This window comes from Penaeus japonicus, unplaced genomic scaffold (assembly GCF_977035675.1).
Source record: "Penaeus japonicus unplaced genomic scaffold, GWHDUDI00000001_assembly GWHDUDI00000012, whole genome shotgun sequence".
NCBI lineage: Eukaryota > Metazoa > Arthropoda > Malacostraca > Decapoda > Penaeidae > Penaeus > Penaeus japonicus.
The window spans coordinates 24,271,826-24,289,629 of record NW_028234414.1 but is presented as its reverse complement, the minus strand read 5'-3'; the positions used below and the strand labels follow the sequence as shown (position 1 = coordinate 24,289,629).

At 37.3% G+C, this 17,804-nt stretch overlaps 2 protein-coding genes across 2 annotated transcripts; both read right to left on the bottom strand.

The window, feature by feature from the left end:
• Nucleotides 1–1,775: 1,775 nt before the first annotated feature.
• LOC122263125 (uncharacterized) lies at nt 1,776–2,927 on the bottom strand. The gene is made up of 2 exons (XM_043031454.2): nt 2,795–2,927; nt 1,776–2,569 (listed from the first exon to the last, which is right to left on the bottom strand). Exon 2 carries the CDS (start codon nt 2,455–2,457, stop codon nt 2,134–2,136), a length of 324 nt encoding a protein of 107 aa, XP_042887388.2. The 5' UTR covers nt 2,458–2,569; nt 2,795–2,927; the 3' UTR covers nt 1,776–2,133.
• A 4,483-nt stretch (nt 2,928–7,410) lies between these two features.
• Nucleotides 7,411–17,450, bottom strand: LOC122264797 (uncharacterized). The gene is made up of 2 exons (XM_043033859.2): nt 14,368–17,450; nt 7,411–9,579 (listed from the first exon to the last, which is right to left on the bottom strand). The coding sequence occupies exon 1, from the start codon at nt 15,279–15,281 to the stop codon at nt 14,409–14,411; it is 873 nt and encodes a 290-aa protein (XP_042889793.2). The 5' UTR covers nt 15,282–17,450; the 3' UTR covers nt 7,411–9,579; nt 14,368–14,408.
• Nucleotides 17,451–17,804: the final 354 nt, after the last annotated feature.

The window sequence follows — 17,804 nt, the reverse complement described above, 5'->3', positions numbered from 1 at the left end:
AAATGCCTATTCCAAATTATATCTTTAATAGTAGCTTTTATCATATACGACAGGGTGCATGATTGTTTGCTTTTTCACTTATTTCTCTTCATTGTTTTTGCCTATTCTTTCCGCGTACGAATTAATCTCTAACATCAACACAGATTGAAAAATAATCACCTTCAAAACAAGACCAAATTCAGCCTTCTGCTATGAATACTAAATTTAATAAACAAGGACATTTGAAAAAAAAAAAAAAAAAAAAAAAACTTTCCGGGTGCAGGTACCTAAAAAAAGATCAAAAGACAAACTACAATATGATCCAAACGAGAAGACAAACCATTCCTGGAAATAAAGATACGGGTTTCGTGTAATGCACCACTTCCTCCTTCCTTTCTTTCTTACATCTTTCCTTTCCTCTCTCTTTCTTTATTGTGACCATCTGTCTTTCTTCTAATCAGTCGAGAAGTACGTTCAGTCTCTCCCGTTTTTTGTTTTTTTTCTTTCTTTCTTTTACCAAAACCGATCACTTGTTTGCATATCTTCTGAATTGTAGATCGTCCTTTAGATATTTTCGGTTTTAGTGACGTCATTCTCATTATTATCATCATTAATATTGCCATGATTTTTTTCCCCTTTTCTTGGAGGAGTCATGTCATCCTAATTTTTTATTATGCAAGCGTAATTATCTCTATTTTTACTAATTTGCTATTTCAACAATTCGTTTGATTTTGTTGATAATCTGTATTTTTCCACGTCGTTTCCATCTCACTTTCCGTCAAGATTTCTTAACTTTAGTAACATAACTTCCCCAAAAAAATTATTTGCAACACATATCTCAGAACAGCCTTGCATTGGACCTTTACAATATGTTGCACACGTTGACGTTTCATATCACTGCAATGACTGCTCGTCTAGTTCCTTCACATCACAGATGGTGTTTTTTGCTTTCTTTGAAGGTGGGATATGTTTCAATGATTTGCAACTGCCATTTTGTTTTATTTTGCTTCTCTTCCTCTCTTTCATTTTCTCCCTCTCTCGTTGTTTCTTTCACTCGTTCTTTCTCCCTCAAACTCTCTCTCTTTTATTTTTTCACAGTCTCTTTGCCTCTTTCTTATTCTCTTCATCTCTCTCTCTCTCTCGGATTCGTTCTTCCTTAATCATTTCTCTCTTTCTCTTCCTCCTGTGGTCTATCTCTTTCCTTCAGTATCTCTTTCTTTCTCAATCTCTCATTTTTCTCAATCCGTTTTTCTTTTATTCTTCATTATTTCCTTCTTTGCCTTTTTTCCTACGTCAGCATAGTAGTGGATTAGTCTTTTTCTTCTTCCTATTCTAATCACTTTTCCCTGAGTGGGGAAATTTATAACACTAGTGAGGAAAATAAGTGTCATACTACTGAATAATTAATTTAAGGAAAAATGTTGGTAAATACACCTTTCGATAAACCACGTCATATAAAGAGTTTTTTCTTCAGCTAACATTTCAATTACAAATAATAATAATAATAATAATAATAATAATAATAATAATAGTTAACAAGTCACAACGGATTTTAAATTCTGTTGTTTCGCTTGTTGAGTTGTTTCCGTGTGAGCATCGGCGGCATTAATTTACTATTGAGTGTATATTGCACAAAAATACTTGACTGGTTCCATTCAGTTTAGTATTTTGTGTAATACGATGGCAAGCTTGAAGGAAATCAGATGATTTTTCAGTGAGTAAAAACTCTTTATATCTCGTTATCGGGTAAATTGTGACTGATTTTGCATAAATTACAAGGTTTTAAAATCGCTTGGTTTATTGAGTGGTTTAGTTTATTTTACATATTTCCATGTCATTACAGAAGTAAATATTTAATATGTTGCTTGGTGTATTGCACTACTTTTAGTCTTTTTTATTCATAGATCTTGTATATAATCAAGAACAAAAATGCGAAGTTAATACTTAAATCGCTTATTAATGACTATTTATTAACAGTAACAATTTATTTATTTACACACATACATACACATAAACACACACACACACATACATGACCGTATACGTGAATCCAAAATCCGTTTTCCTCAGATTACAGAGCATCCACGTATACGAAATTAACCAGTCACATACAACTTTGAAACTCAAACTCTTGTTTCATCCGATGGAGAGACGTCAGGAAGTCATCCCTGCGTCTGGAGGAAAGACTTCGGAATACAACGGCGGCGGAGGATCGCTAGTGACGTCATCGTAGTCGGGAGGAGGATCGCTAAGCCGCCGAAGCGAAAGGTCCTCAAGAGAGGCTTCCGGATCCTCAACCACGCAGGACTTCCTTCGCTCGCACCGACGTCGCATGTGACACCGAAGCCAGACGCTGAAGAAGAGCAGACCGAGACCGAGGGGGATGAAGACGACGTAGCTCTCGTCATAAGAGTCATCTGCCTTCTCAAGGGCTTCTTGGCCGAAGTAAAAGCTTGCCATGTTCACGTTGGTTGTCATGGTTACGGATGGAGATCGTTCTGGGTTAGCGATCTCTAGTACCCCGTGACCCCGTTTTCTGCCAGACACGGAGGAGGAATTCGCTTGTGTTTACTCTCTCCGCTGATCACAACTGTAACCGAATGGAGACAATTCTTGAGAAGTATAGTTATATACAGTCTAGGTGAATAAAAATAAAAAGAAAGAAACGCCTTCTATTCAGTTTGCTTACCTTCTCTACGAAATTTTAAAACCAATTAGGGAGAGAACATCGTTGAATCTTAGCCAAATCACAGCAAGACGGGGTGTTATTCAGGGAAAAACAAAACAACCTCAACATCGATATATAGAAACTCACTTCATACAGCTTCCTTGCTATGTATATAAATCACCTTCTGCACTCCTGGGACAACCTAACAACACTGAGAGTTCTCGCGACGTTCAGCTGTAAACGGGTTTCGCGGCCGTCTATTACCATAGGAACCCGTGTAACACTTTTCCTTGCCTCTTGGTTAAGACTTTCTACCTTTTAAAATCTTTACCCCACTGTAACAAAACCACCGAAGAAAAAAATATCGACCAGTCGAGACATATACATCGTCTTGGTTCATTAAAGAAATAGAGAAATAACTAAGAGAAAATAGAAAATCTGGATGAAATACGGCAATCCTAGTGACTGTCTGTGTTTTGATGGAACACGTGACTAAGAAATATACACAAAATGGATAAAACTCAACATTACCGTTCAGCGAGGTCCAGAAGTCAATTCACATCTTACATAAGAAGCAAGTACTCTTTAACACCGATCTGTTTGGCGATATACGAGTTACATTTAAGGAGAATAACTGTTTCGTTGGACCCTGTGACCTTTCCTCCTCCCGAGCTACCCACGTGACTGGTGTTTTGTCTCGTGTTTACTTCAAATTTCTCTATCATATCCTTTTCTATTTTTGAGTCGTTCCTTTGAGTCTTCCTTCTTTGCTTTTTTTCTTTCTTTTCCTTTTTTTTTTTTTTGTTTTCACTATTTCTCAACTTGTTTTTTTCTTTTATTTTCTCAGTCCATTTCCTTGTTTACTTGGCTTGTCCTTCGTTCTTGTTTTTATTTCCTGCTTCTTCGTCTTTTTCTTCTCTCTTTTTATCAATAGTATTAGCATTATTATCACCATTATCGGTATTATCCTTATCATTATCATTGTTATCGTGTATTATTATTACGATTACTATTATTATTTTTATCATCATCATCATCATTATCGTTATTATCATTGTCATTGTTATTGTATTTTTGATCAGTTTTGTTTGTATTACTGTCCTTATTATCATCATTATTATTGTTATCTTTTAACATTATCATTATCATTATCATATTTATTAGTACTGTCATCATCATCTTCAATATATATATATATATATATATATATATATATATATATATATATATATATATATATATATATATATGCATATACTTATAGATAGATAGATAGATAGATAGATAGATATATGCATGTTTATATGTATATATATATAAATATATATATACATATATGTATATATAATATATATATATATATATACCTATATATGAATAGATATATAAACATATATATAAATATATATATATACATATATATACACACACACACACACACACACACACACACACACACACACACACACACACACACACACACACACACACACACACACACACACAGGGACTCGGGAATGACGGAGTAAAGGCACATTGTGGAATTCAAGGACATGTTTCGTATGTTATCGTTTGGATTCCACCCATGCTGCTTATGATATATACTTAATTTACCAGGAACAGAATTAATTGTCTTACTTGTTGAGAAAGATGTGTGTGTGTGTGTTTGTGAATGAAAAACAACGTATTATTCTTTCTCAATAAAGTTTACATTGAACGCGTAGCTAAGTCGCAGAGGTATGGGGTCCCTGCATCTAGATTCGTGGAAGAGCTTCGTCCCAGTCAAGGTCAACTTCTTTCTCAGTGTTGATGTATGGACGATCTCAAAGGATCCCCCTTTTGCATTTTTTTCCCCAAAGCTTATAGACTGACAAAAGAGAGTAGAGCTGTGTAGTTTTTTTGTTTTTTTTTTTTTTTTTTTTTTTAATTAAAGGGTTTTTGGGGGGACCCCCCCCCCCCCCTTTTTTTTTTTCCTTAATTTATTGTTAATAATATTAATTTGTTTTGGGGGGGTGGTTTTTTTTGGGGGGTGGATTAATTAAAGTGGTTTGGGCGTTTTGTTGGTTTTTATTTATTTAAAAATTTTTGGGAAATTTTTGGGGGGGGTGGGGGTGGGTTGGAGGGTGGGGTTTGGGGGGGGGGGGGTGGGGGGGGTGGGGGGTTTTTAAAGAGGGGGGGGGAGAGGAGAGGGAGAGAAGGGAAGGAGAGGAGAAGAGAGGGAGAAGAGAGAGGGGGGGGGGGGGGGGGGGGGAAGAGGGGGGGGGGGGAGGGAAGGGGGCAGGAAAGGAAAGGGAGAGAAGAGAAAGAAAGGGAGAGAGAAAAGGGGGGAAAGGGGGAGGGGGGAGAAGGCGGAAAGGGGAGAGAGGGAAGAAGGGAAAGGGGGGGAAAGGAGAGAGAGGGAGGGGAGGGGGAGGGGGGGGGGGAGAGAGGAGGGAGGGAGGAGAGGGGGAGAAGGGAGAGGAGGGGGGGAGAGGCGGGGAGAGAGGAGGGAGGAGGGAAGAGAGGAGAGAGAGGGAGGGGGGAGGGGAGGGAGGCGGAGAGGGGAGGGGGGGGGGAGAGGAGGAGGAAAAAGGGAGAGGAGAGAGAGAGAGAGAGAGAGAGGGAGAGAGGAAGAGAGAGAAGGGGAGGAGGGGGAAGAGGGGGAGAGAGAGGGGAGAGAGAGAAAAGAGAGAGGGAGGAGGGAGGAGAGAGAGAGGGGGGGAGGGAGAGAGAGAGAGAAAAGGGGAGAGGGAAGGGGAAGGGAAGAAAGAGGGGAAGAAAAGAACAAAAAAAAAAAAAAAAAATTTTAAAGGAGGGAGGGAGGAGGGGGGAAGGAAAGGGGGAAGGGAGGAGCGGAGAGAGAGAGGAGAGAGCGAAAGAGAGGAGACGGAGGGGGGGGAGAGGGGGAGAGGGGGAGGGGGGAGGGAGGGGGGAGAGAGAGAGGGGAGGGGGGAGAGAGGAAGTGAGGAGAGGAAGGAAGGGAGGGCGGAGGAGGAGAGAAGAGGGAGAGAGAGGAAGGGGGGGAAAGGAAGGGGGGAAAAAAAGGGAGAGCGAGAGGGGGAAGGGGAGGGAGGGAAGGGGGGAGAGAGAGAAGGGGGGGAGGAGGGGGGGGGAGAGAGAGAAGAGGGGGAAAAAGGAGGGAAAAAAAAAAAAAAAAAAGGGGGGGGGGAAAAGGGCCCCAAAAAAAAAAAAAAGGGGGGGAAAAAAAAAAAGGGGGGGGGAAAGAGAGAAAAAAAAAAAAAAGGGGGGGGGGGAAAAAGGGGGAAAAAAAAAAAAGGGAAGGGGGGGGGGGGGAAAAGGGGGGGGAAAAGGAAAAAGGGGGAGGGGGGGGGGAAAAAACCCAAAAAGGGGGGGGGGGGGAAAAAAAAAAAAAAGGGGGGAAAAAAAAAAAAAAGGGGGGGGGGGGGGGAAAAAAAAAAAAGGGGGGAAAAAAAAAAATTTTTTTTTTTTTTTAAAAAAAAATTTTTTTGGGGGGAAAAGGTTTTTTTTTTTTTAAAATTTTTTTTAATTTTTTTTAAACCCCCCCCCCAAAAAAACCCCCCTTTTAAAGGGGGTTTTTTTTTTTTTCCCCCCCCCAAAAAAAAATTTTTTTTTTTTAAAAAAATTTTTCCCTTTTTTTAAAATTTTTTTTTTTTTTTTTTTTTTTTTTTTTTTTGGGGGTTTTTGTTTTTTTTTTGGGGGTTTTTTGGGGGGTTTTTTTTTTTTAAAAATTTTAAAAAAAATTTTTATAAATTTTTTTAAAAAATTTGAAAAAAAAAAAAAAAAAAATTTTTTTTAAAAAAACCTTTTTAAACCCCCCCCCCCTTTTTTTTTTAAAACAAAAAAAAATTTTTTTTTTTTGGGGGGGGGGGGGTGGGGGGGGGGGGGGAAAAATTTTTTTAAAAAAATTTTTTTTTTAAAAAAATTTTTTTTTTTTTTTTAAAAAAAAAAATTTTTTTGTAAAAAATTAAATATTTTTTTTTTTTTTTTTTTGGGGGGAATTTTTTTTAAATTTTTTTTTTTTTTTTTGGGGGGGGTTTTTTTTTTAAAAAATTTTTATTTTTTATTTTTTATTTTATATATATTTTATAAAATTATTATATATTTATTTTTTTTTTTATTTTTTTTAATATTTTTTTTATATTTTTTTTTTTTTTTTTTTTTTTTTAAAAAAATATATGTTTTTTTAAAATTTTTTTTAAATTTTTTATATATTTTTTTATTTTTTTTTTTTTATAATATATTTATTTTTTTTTTTTTTTTTTTTTTTTTTTTTTTTTTTTTTTTTTTTTTTTTTTTGAAAATTTTAATTTTTTTTTTTTGTTTTTTTTTTTTTTTGTTGTTTTCCCTTTGTTTTTTTTTTTTTTATTTTTGGATTAAAAAAAAGAAAAAAAAAGTCCCAAAACAAAAAAAAAAAGGGGGGGGGGGGGGGGGGGGGGGGGGAGGGGAGGAAAAAAAAAAAAAAAAGGGGGGGAAAGTTTAAAAAAACAAAAAAAAAAAAAAAATAAAAAAATTAAAAAACAAGACATGGCAACCAATGTTAACCCATGCCAATGGAACACGCGGGGTTTATCTCTAATAGTAATACTCAAAGGTATAATGGAAGTATAATAGTATTTATTTCTTTTCATCGTAATTATCATAACATTTATATTTTCATTATCTGAGTTTCAACTTTTCATAAAGTATTCAATAGAAATTAATTCCCAATATGATCTGTTACTTCCGTTGATTTTTCGGTGTGTCGTATTTCCTTCAATTTTTGTCTTAATATACATGACAAAAGGTAAAAAAAAAAACAAGTCTTGTTAACCAAAAAGAATTTATTAGACAAACTCAAAGTACTATAAAATATGATACTCAAGTTTCAAGTTTCCAAAATTTCTTAGCTCTATATTCTAGATACAACTATTTCGAAAAAAAGGCACAGATCATCCAGCAAGTTTAAAAAACATAAAAAGTGATTCTACTTGCTACGTTACAAAATACATCATGCTTTATTTTAGGGGAATTCCACTGTACTATTTTTTTATGAAAGAAAAAAAGAAAAAAAAAGTGGGAAGAAATTTCCTATAAAACAAATAGAAGTTGCAGCAATCTACACATTCTTACAGCTTATAATTGAATCACAGTGAACTAATATACAGGATTAGTAATGATGCCGAGTGATGCATGACAATATCAGGTAATCACAATAGTAAGGCGTAAAACTTTCTGGTTTATCGTAAAAAGGTTAGCAAAAATATTTTTTTAACAATCATTATGAAACATTTCAATTCTTTCCAAGAAAAAACGGTTAGCAAAAATATCTTTTAACAATCATTATGAAACATTTCTATTCTTTCCAAGAAAAAATGGTCAGCAAAAATATCTTTTAAGAAACATGAAATATTTTGATTCTTTCAAAGAATTGATAGTACTTATTGTTTATTTCATGTAACAAGAACCTGATACTTGTATGTGTGTATCTAAGAATGCATATCAATACATATGTATATGTACGAATATGTGTGTATATGTTATTATGTGTTTGTTTGTTTGTGTGAGTGTGTGTAAAGGGGTTATCAATCTATTATGCACAGGTATTAAGCCACATATCCCTATATAAAATCGTGCACGTTAAATAAATTTAAATTTCATTCTCTCGCCAACAACCTCCGTCTTTGCTCCATACAACGGAACATTACATAACACTCTGCCTTATCCTTAATCATAAGTGGTTTTTTTTTCTATTGCCATGAGAAAAAAAATAAAAATCTGGCAATAATGCTCTTAATATCCTTACGACCAATTATCACAATCGTTTCACGAATGAATATGCGACACAAAAGAGGGAAATTGTGTGTATAACAGAAAATGAGAAATTATGCATGACAGAAAACGGGAACATATAGCAAAGAAAATGTGATGACGATGATGTAAAAAGAGAGAGAGAAAAAAAAAACTTCCTCAATCAGCCGTGAGAAAAATACGTTTCCCATTATGCTTTCTAAAAAAAAGTCAAGGTTATCTATGGTCTATCTCTTCATGGACGTACACAAAGAGGAATGAGAAAATCTATATTCATAGAATATCTGGTCTGCAACAATGCAGCCATTTGTGATTGGGAGTTACTAGACAAAAACATTTAATATCCATCCATTCAGTATAAAAGAGAAACTTACATTCCAATGGGGGAAAAGTCAACAAGTCATATATCACAAAACCCTGTTCGAAGAATAAATAACAACAATGCAGGATTAGTAGTTAATCAACTTCCATTGCAATGTGAGTAATTATTCATTCTCATTCATACCTCCATGTATTCATCAAAAGTGAACTCACTTAGAATCCAACCCAGATTTCATTGCATTTAGCACCAAGCCTAAGTACTTCAAAACAGCCAACTAACAGCACTAAGGGGCATATCCACTCAACGTAGACGCATGCAAGGAATTTGGCGTGGTACGTTGCAACATTTTTGGGAGTGTCGCAAGATTCCTCTCTTGTTTGCAGACAAGCAGGTAAGTTAAATGATTCGTTATTTCTTTTCGTTTGTTATTTCATCTTGCAAGGTTACGGTACTTCATATTCGAGAGTCATTTTTGAGCAATTGATTTCACTTGGTTACGTAATTTTTCCTCAAAGGAGGAAGGCTCGAATTCCCGTCAACTTCGTCCCAAGTTGCATCCTCTTGCAGTCGAGTGCAAGACAGTGTTGCCAACTCAAGAGCCAAGCCGCGGTGGGCAGATTCCCCCCCTAAGGCATGTCTGGTGAACATCTTTCCCAAGTTCCATTTTCTTTCTCTCTCCATTTTCTTTCTCTCTTTCCCTCTCCACTTCACTCTCCCATAACCACTTACTCTCTACAGATCTACGCCCTCTCCTCTTAATAAATCTTAATGTGAGTACCAGAAACAAGAGTTCTCCACTCAATCACTTTCTGCCGTTCGAACTTCCAATGACGTCAAGAACAGGGCGGCCACACGTCGTTTTCTGTGAAGAAAGAAAAGAAAATCCTCTTAAAACTTGATGTTCGTGGAAGCAGCATGGAATATCACTCGTGTTGATTAGATAAAACAAACAAACAGGCAACAGAGTACGCACTAAAAATATAATTATAATAAAAAATATATAAATAATAAACATAGTACACAAAAATTATCGTTATTTGAAAAAAAATCCCAACTAATTTACAATTCACACAAATCATAATTCATTCACAATTATATATATGTATATATGTATATATATATATTTATATATATATACATCTATATCTATATCTATCTATATATATATGTAGGTAGGTAGGTAGGTATTGATGTATGTATGTATGCATGTATGTGTTTGTATGTATATGTATATGTATATGTATATGTATATGTATATGTATATGTATATATATATATATATATATATATATATATATATATATATATATATATATATATATATAATGGACATGGAAATCACCATCCGGCATTAAAAAAGAAATGGACTTCATAATCCCAATAGGCGTGACATTGTACAAGACGTAACTGTTATCAATAAAGTAAATGTCGGTAGCGACCATAGACTGGTCAGGAGTAGAGTAAAATTACAGCTAAGAAGGGAACGAAACAAGCTCATACAGAAGCCTCTCGTTAATCTAATCAACATTAAGAATAGGGCGACGGAATTCAGTATCAACATCCGAAACAAATACTCAGCTCTCGAAGATCTTGACACAGACCAAATGAACGACCAATTCAGTGGTCAACGGAAGCTGCACTTGAAATAGGGGGGTAAAGACGAAAAAGAAAAGTTCAGTAAGCTTTCGGTGGAGACAAAAGAGCTTATGAAACAGCGTAGGGACATGAAAATAACATCAATCAGAGACAAGATAGAATCAACAGAGCTGACTAAGATGATAAACAAGAAGAAGAAAGAGGATGTGCGCAAATTTAACATACGCAAAATAACCGAAGCTCTGCTTACCGGCACCAGCCTTAAGGCAACAAAGAGGAGGCTCGGAATAGGAAAAAAACAAATGCACGCAGTAAAGAAACCCAACGGAGAGGTGACATACAATAAAAATGAAATTATCAAAGTAATATAAGACTTCTATCGCGACTTATACCACTCAAACGACCAACCACATACGGAGATAAACACAACAATTGGAGACGTTCCAAACATCTCGGTAGAGGAAGTAAATAGGGCACTAAAAAGCATGAAAAGAGGAAAAACACCAGGAGAAGACGGCATTAGTGTAGATCTTATTCAAGATGCAGGAGAGATTGCGGCAGTAAATCTGGCCAGTCTTTAAAATGTCTATGCGTCGGTAAAACTCCGAAGGCCTGGAAAAACGCAATAATAATTTTAATACACAAAAAGGGAGACACAAATGATTTAAAGAATTACCGACCTCTAAGCCTCCTTTCAGTAATCTATAAACTGTTCGCAAAAATCATCACTGTCCGTATCACCGATACATTAGATTCAAAACAACCCAGGGAACAGGCAGGTTTCCGCAGCGGATTCTCAACTACAGACCATATCCACACACTAGCTCAAATATGGGAGAAAACAAACGAATATAGGAAGCCCTGTGTATGGCATTCAAAGATTATGAAAAAGCATTCGATTCGATACAGATATCTGCAGTACAAGATGCAATTCGTAAACAAGGAGTAGAGGAAATATACTGCAGATTAATAGAGGATATATATAGAGATGGTACAGCGACCATCAAAATCCACGCAGAAACCAAATACCAATAAAAAAGGGAGTTAGGCAGGGTGACACCATCTCACCGAAGCTGTTTACAGCCTGTTTGGAGGAAGTATTCAAGAAGTTAGATTGGAAGGAGAGAGGGATTAAAATAGGGAATGAGCACTTACGCAATCTAAGATTTGCAGATGACATTGTACTTTTCGGCGAGTCAGCAGATGAACTACAACAACTAATAAGCGATTTAAATAAGGAAAGTCTGAAGATTGGCCTTAAAATGAACATGAAAAAGACTAAAGTCATGTTAAACAGTCGAACCCCAGTTAAGCAAATACAAATACAGGGCGAGGTACTAGAAGCAGTGAACGAGTATGTATACCTAGGGTAACTCATCCAGTCGAGTACATCCTGCGAAGCCGAGATAAAATGGCGAATCAGGCTAGGTTGGAGTGCCTTCGGTACACATAGTAATATATTACGAAGTCGTCTGGCACTATGTCTAAAGAGAAAGATTTTTGACCTATGTGTCCTCCCCGTCATGACATATGGATCAGAGACATGGACTACGACCAAGGCACTCAAGAGGAAATTAGTAAGCGCACAAAGAGGAATGGAAAGGTTTATGCTAGGAGTTAGCTTAAGAGACAAGAAAAGGGCCACATGGATAAGGCAACAAACAAAAGTAGAGGATATAAACAAGAGCATCAAGAAGAAAATGTGGCAGTGGGCTGAACACATATACCGGAGACAGAACAACAGGTGGACAAAGAAAACAACAGAATGGGTAATACACGACACAGAGAGACCCAGGGCAAGACCAATGACTAGATGGCGGGATGAAATAGCGAAATTCGCAGGAGTAAACTGGAATCAGAGGACACAAGACCGGAATGACTGGAAAAGATTGAGAGAGGCCTACGTCCTGCAGTGGATTGATACAGGCTGATGATGATGATGATACATATATATAATTTGCGAACTTAAAAAAATCAATCTGTGTCTTAAAATCTACATCCCAACTTCCCATTTCATTAGCACATAATCTGAAAGCCAATTCGAATATCAGGGTTTATCGAGAACTGTTATCTTCAACAGTTGTGGGGGAGGGGAGGGGGATGGGGGGAGGGGAAGGGGTTGAGGTAGAGTGTGGGTAGGGGTAGGGGTAGGGAGAGAGAGGGAAGGGGAGAGAGAGAGAGTTTCTATAGATTAATATTTCTCTTCATAAAAAGACTAAAAACCATCACCGCCCGAGCTACAATTGAGCATTTGTGTGTGAGATCCAGACCCTCTTCACAAAACACGGAAATAAATTTTGTGTCTCTTCTAAGGCTAGAAATAATCCTGACTGATGTATAATAATTCCAACTGATATTTCAGACATTACACTAAAATCCAACTGTTTGCAACACGCCCACTTTCGCAAGAGTACAACTTTGAACTGATAAACACGAGGAAGAAAGGATAGTGTGAAATTGAAGCTGTATTTCGAGTTTTGATGTACTCAAACAATCAAGAATACCAGCAAAGCTTGTTAGACTAGTTGAATAATACTAACAGTAAAAAAATAAAAAAATATATAACTTCAACAAGTCTCGGATACTGAGATGTGGCAACGCTTCGTATTATAACAAACGCCAATTTTTAAAAATACTTATACACTTCAAGAGAAACCCATAAAACTATTTCTGCTGAAAATCGGATAAACAAAATGGATGCTTCTTTACTGAAGAAGAGAAAGAAAGACAGAAAAAAATGGGTATGCAAGCCGTATAAATGGTATCTGGCACCCTGTGATGACGTCATACTGGGAAAATATACACAAGTATTACCAATATGGGAACAACTATGCATATATGATATCAACACATATGCAATTAATCCATTTGCACACTTATCCATTTTTAAACATAAATATAGCAGTTTCACTATTATAAATCTCAAAAGAATGAAAATATCTGTTTGAAGCCAGAAATAGGAAGAACACCTGGCGGAAGAGGTACAAATGTTACCAACGCAAAATCGAATGAATTCTCTCTCTCGCGCTATATAAAATGAATTCTTAACTGTTTTTTTATTTTTTTTAAATTTTTACATGACCATCCCATTCAAACCTCATTAAGGTTTCATATCAATTATAATCAGATGTTTCTTTTTTTATCGTTTTTCCTCCTCGAAGCTTATTCTAGAACCTTTGCAACACGATTACATGATGGCGATGCATATCATGCCAAGAATGCTTTGTTTGGGAAGGAGGAAAAACATGTGGAAATAAACAAGTTCAAAGAAATCATCTGCTGTGGCTCACCTGAGGCCAACCTTATTGTGGAAATTCAGTGTAATACATTTCATAAGTTGGAAGAAGATATATAGACGAAGCTTATTTACGCAAGAGAATTTACGAAGCAGAAAAACTTACAAAGGCATTAGGGTAAAATTATAGGATTATGCAACTTTCAAAAAGGAAAATAATAACAATAATAAAAGTAAATGAATAATATTCAGTAAGACACAAAGTGTATCTGAACATGAAAGCATATCTAGACATTGAAAAAGTATTTTCCCATTTCATAGAGCAACTGACGTCAGTGACTGCACTGGGTTTCTCCAAGGAATAAATTAAGTCATAATAATCTAATAAAAAATAACAGATCTATCACTTGGTGTTTGTTAAATGTAGTTATGCAAATCATATATGGTTTCATGGTAAGATTACGATGTTTGTGGGTAGGGAAGGACTCCTCAAGACAAGACTTTTGACATTTTTTTCTTGTATGCACATACATATACAATGTTAATCACTTTGTTATTGTTTAGGAAAATGTAATAAGGCATTAGTAGCAGACCTTGACTATAATCTGAATTCTGAACTTTACCTTCAAAAACCGGGTTATATATGATTTGGTTTGTAATCTTGATTGGTATATACTACAAATGCACTGCCATAAAATAGGTATAAGCTCATGCGGAATTCTTAAGAGGGCATACGTAAAACAAAGCTTTTGTCAAAAGTGGTGCAACAGTCTATGGTACACAAAGAGGAACTCCTGTCTGTGTTCTCCTTCCACTTACAGATTTTGACATGAAGATTTGACGTGACGGTAAGTCGTGTTCTACTCCAGGGGCTTGTACGAGTACTGCGACTGAAGGAACTTCGGGCGGCCTGAGAACAAGTTCGCCGTCGATGTCTCTTCCGGAGCTGAGGGCGTGGCAGCGGTTGAGGCCTGTTCAGCGCCCCCGTCTGCGGTGGGAGGTGTAGGTTGTTCTGCCGCCTCCTCTGCACCGTCGGGGGTGGCATTGACAGTCACCTCGGAGTACGGAGGAGGGGGGTCCTCCTTCTGCACGTCCGCGTAAGAGGGAGGCTGGTCCGTGCCCTCCTCGACGTCCTGACACCCCTCGACGGGGATCACCACGGTTCTCCGGACGACCGTTATCGTCGCGGGAGCTGGCTTCTTCGCGCTGCAGATGCACATGCGGAGACACAAACTGATCAAGAAGAGAATGGCCCCCACGGGAATGAACAGAATACGACTGCCGCTGTGGCTGTACGTCGTGTTCACGCTATCGCGGTCGTAGTTTGGCACGACTTTCTCCCAGTCCATCGGCGGGGGGGTGGGGAAGTCCCAGTCCAGCTTCGGAGGGGTGGGAGGGATCTTCCAGTCGAACGTCGGCATGGCGGGAATATGGGCGTTGTTTATGTCGATGTCGTGTAACAGTCCTGACGAGTTAAACGGATTGTTGTTGAAAAAGTCATCGGCGCTGGGATATTCGTTGGTCTTCTGAAAGGATGCGTACTTCTTCAGGATATCGTCGAGGGAGTCCAAGGAGATGTCTTCAAAGGACGACGAATCGGAGTCACGGAGGACCCCTGCGGAGGTTCTCTGAGCAAGGGCAAGCAGCATCAGCAAGAGGGGGCAGCAGAACCAAGGCAGTTGGAGACAGCTACGGCCATCTCGCTTGCTTTGCCACACGCTCAAAAAAAACATTATTCTCTAATACCTCGTGACGCTTTGCCTCTTGCTTTTCCACTGGGTACAAATGCTCCCTCTTTGCAATTAACACTGCGACTAATCCAAATTGGCAGCTTTTCCTTGATGAACTGTAAGCCACAACCCCCACCCAACGTAGGGCACAACCTCCGTACCAACTGGTCAGCGCTTACAGTGAAACTAAGAATGGGAGTCTGGGAGACCTGAGGAAGGAAACATCGTGTGCGTTGGCAACTCAAGAAGAGGTTCCAATTTGTATAAAACTAGAATTCAATAACCCAATTTTAATAATATCTTATGGTCGTGTTGTTGTCCATGCGCGTTTTCAAACAGTTGTGAGGAATAAATATAGACTGTCTGTGGTTGAAAAATGAACTATAGAAATTGCAGTAGGCCCAACATGGCGAAATACTCACCCAATGCTCTGACGTAGAGGCCCAGAGGGCAGCACGCACGTGCGACCATGTTTGTTTACATTCCCCTCTTCCCCAATCCGCAATTACCGTGTTTTTGATGTTAAGACAAGGGTATTGATGTTCAAGGACAGCTTCACGTCTCCAATCAGCTTTTCACAATGCTGATTATGGCCGGGAATTAGTACACTCTTAGCCTTCCACGGAGAGTGATTACCTTGGCCATAGAGATGGCATATCTTATTGATATCTTCCAATATATAATGGAACAAAGGAGAACTAAACGCTCTTTCCAAAAACCTGGGACATTTACAAACTTTTCTGTGCTGAGGTTGCATAACTTTTCATAGGAAAAAATGTACCAAATTCGATCCTTCAGTGTGGCTGGTTTGTATACCCAGCTTTTTCCAATCCCATTTTCAGCCTACCAAATGCCTCATGCATGCAGTCAGCATCGTGAGAGAGTGGCATGAAAATGACATCTGTGTTATGCTGATATCTACTGATGGATGCAAAGTAGGATTTGTCAAACCCTAATCTGATCCCTACTTCTGAACACATTTGAGATGCCCCAAATGCTGTCAGAAATATTGTTGGCTCGGTTCTAAAGACAGCTTTTCGCCAGCAAAAGAAATGGATCTTGGAGAACTCGAAGATACCTTTGATATCAGTAGGGTTCTTTTGCAATGTCCTCAAGCATCTAATCAGATTGTCTTTCAAGCCAACTTTTGTCTTGGATGGCAAATCAGCATTTTCAATACTTCATAATTTATCAAGTACAACATCAAGTGAAATACAAACATGTAATGATGAACAAATATAACCTAACCACCTAACACCAACTGGCACAAATATCCTAGGCAATATTATGTTTTTTTCAATTCTTTTAAGGACTCAAGACAATAATTTTGCATGTCTGTCCAGTAGTTCATGAATGGTTACCCGTCAATAGCATTAAAGTTAATTGGCCACTTAAAATGGACCTCATCATTTATGTCGTCATACAAATCAATCACTGTTAATTCCCTGAGGTTATGACATGTTTTTATTCCTATTGGTTAACTTCAATGAAGCTAGAGTGTCATTTCTTTTACCAATAGTTGCCTACCTTTTCTTGCGGAAAATGGTAGTATCTGAAGGAATCAATCTGCTGTCAAGACCTACTACTTGAGAAAAAAACATCAGTATCTCTTGTACAACTTCACTGGAGACGTTCCACGCAATGCAGTTTCCACTACAGGAGTTTGTTGCATTATTTCCGTGGTGTATTTCCGTTTCCTTCCTGGCAGTCATCAGGAGTGGATAAATCTTCTAAGGTTGAGGAAGATTAGGTTTCCAATGTTCATCATCTGTATCGTTTTCACATGTTCCTGGATCTCACTCAGTCATTTTATTTACCAGACTACGTTTCCTCTTATTTCTGTATTCCTTCCTTTTAGTAGGCTTTATGGTCAACAGAACCAGGGGATCCAGCACTACCATTTAACTTTGCTTCATACCACTCAATGTCTTCTTGTAGCACTTCTCTCTGTTGTCTTTTGCCTTTAAAAGATACGGTTTCAGTACCAATAAACAAAGCTTTCAAACTCTCCTGTGTATAATAATATACTTTCTTTATGTTAAGTACTTTTGTGATGGCATTTATTTTAGTAATAGTCTTCAGTCCAAATTTCTGATATAATTCTTCAATTTAGTCACAAGTTTCGAAGCAATTTGCTACCGTAATTCCTTTTTCTTTTAGGATTATAAAACCAATTAAAAAAAAAGAATGACAGTTCTCTTCCTTTTCTTGTTTTAAATTTTGTTATTCATTTTACAATTTAATTTTTCTTTCAATTTTTAATAATGAAATAGATGTATTTCTTTTTCCTTTTCTCAAGTTCTGCTCAATTATTGTTTGCTTCTAATTTCCTTTTTTCAGTCAGTTCAGAAAGAAAATGTAGAATAAAAAAATAAAAAATAAAATCTTAACTATTGTTCCATTTTTTTTTTTCTCTCTCTCAAATACCATTTTTATTTTGAAGCAAAGTTCTTCACAAGTCGTTTGGGTTGTCATTTACTCACCCTTACAACCTCTTTACCAGTCTTGCTCTTGAAGGCAGGATAT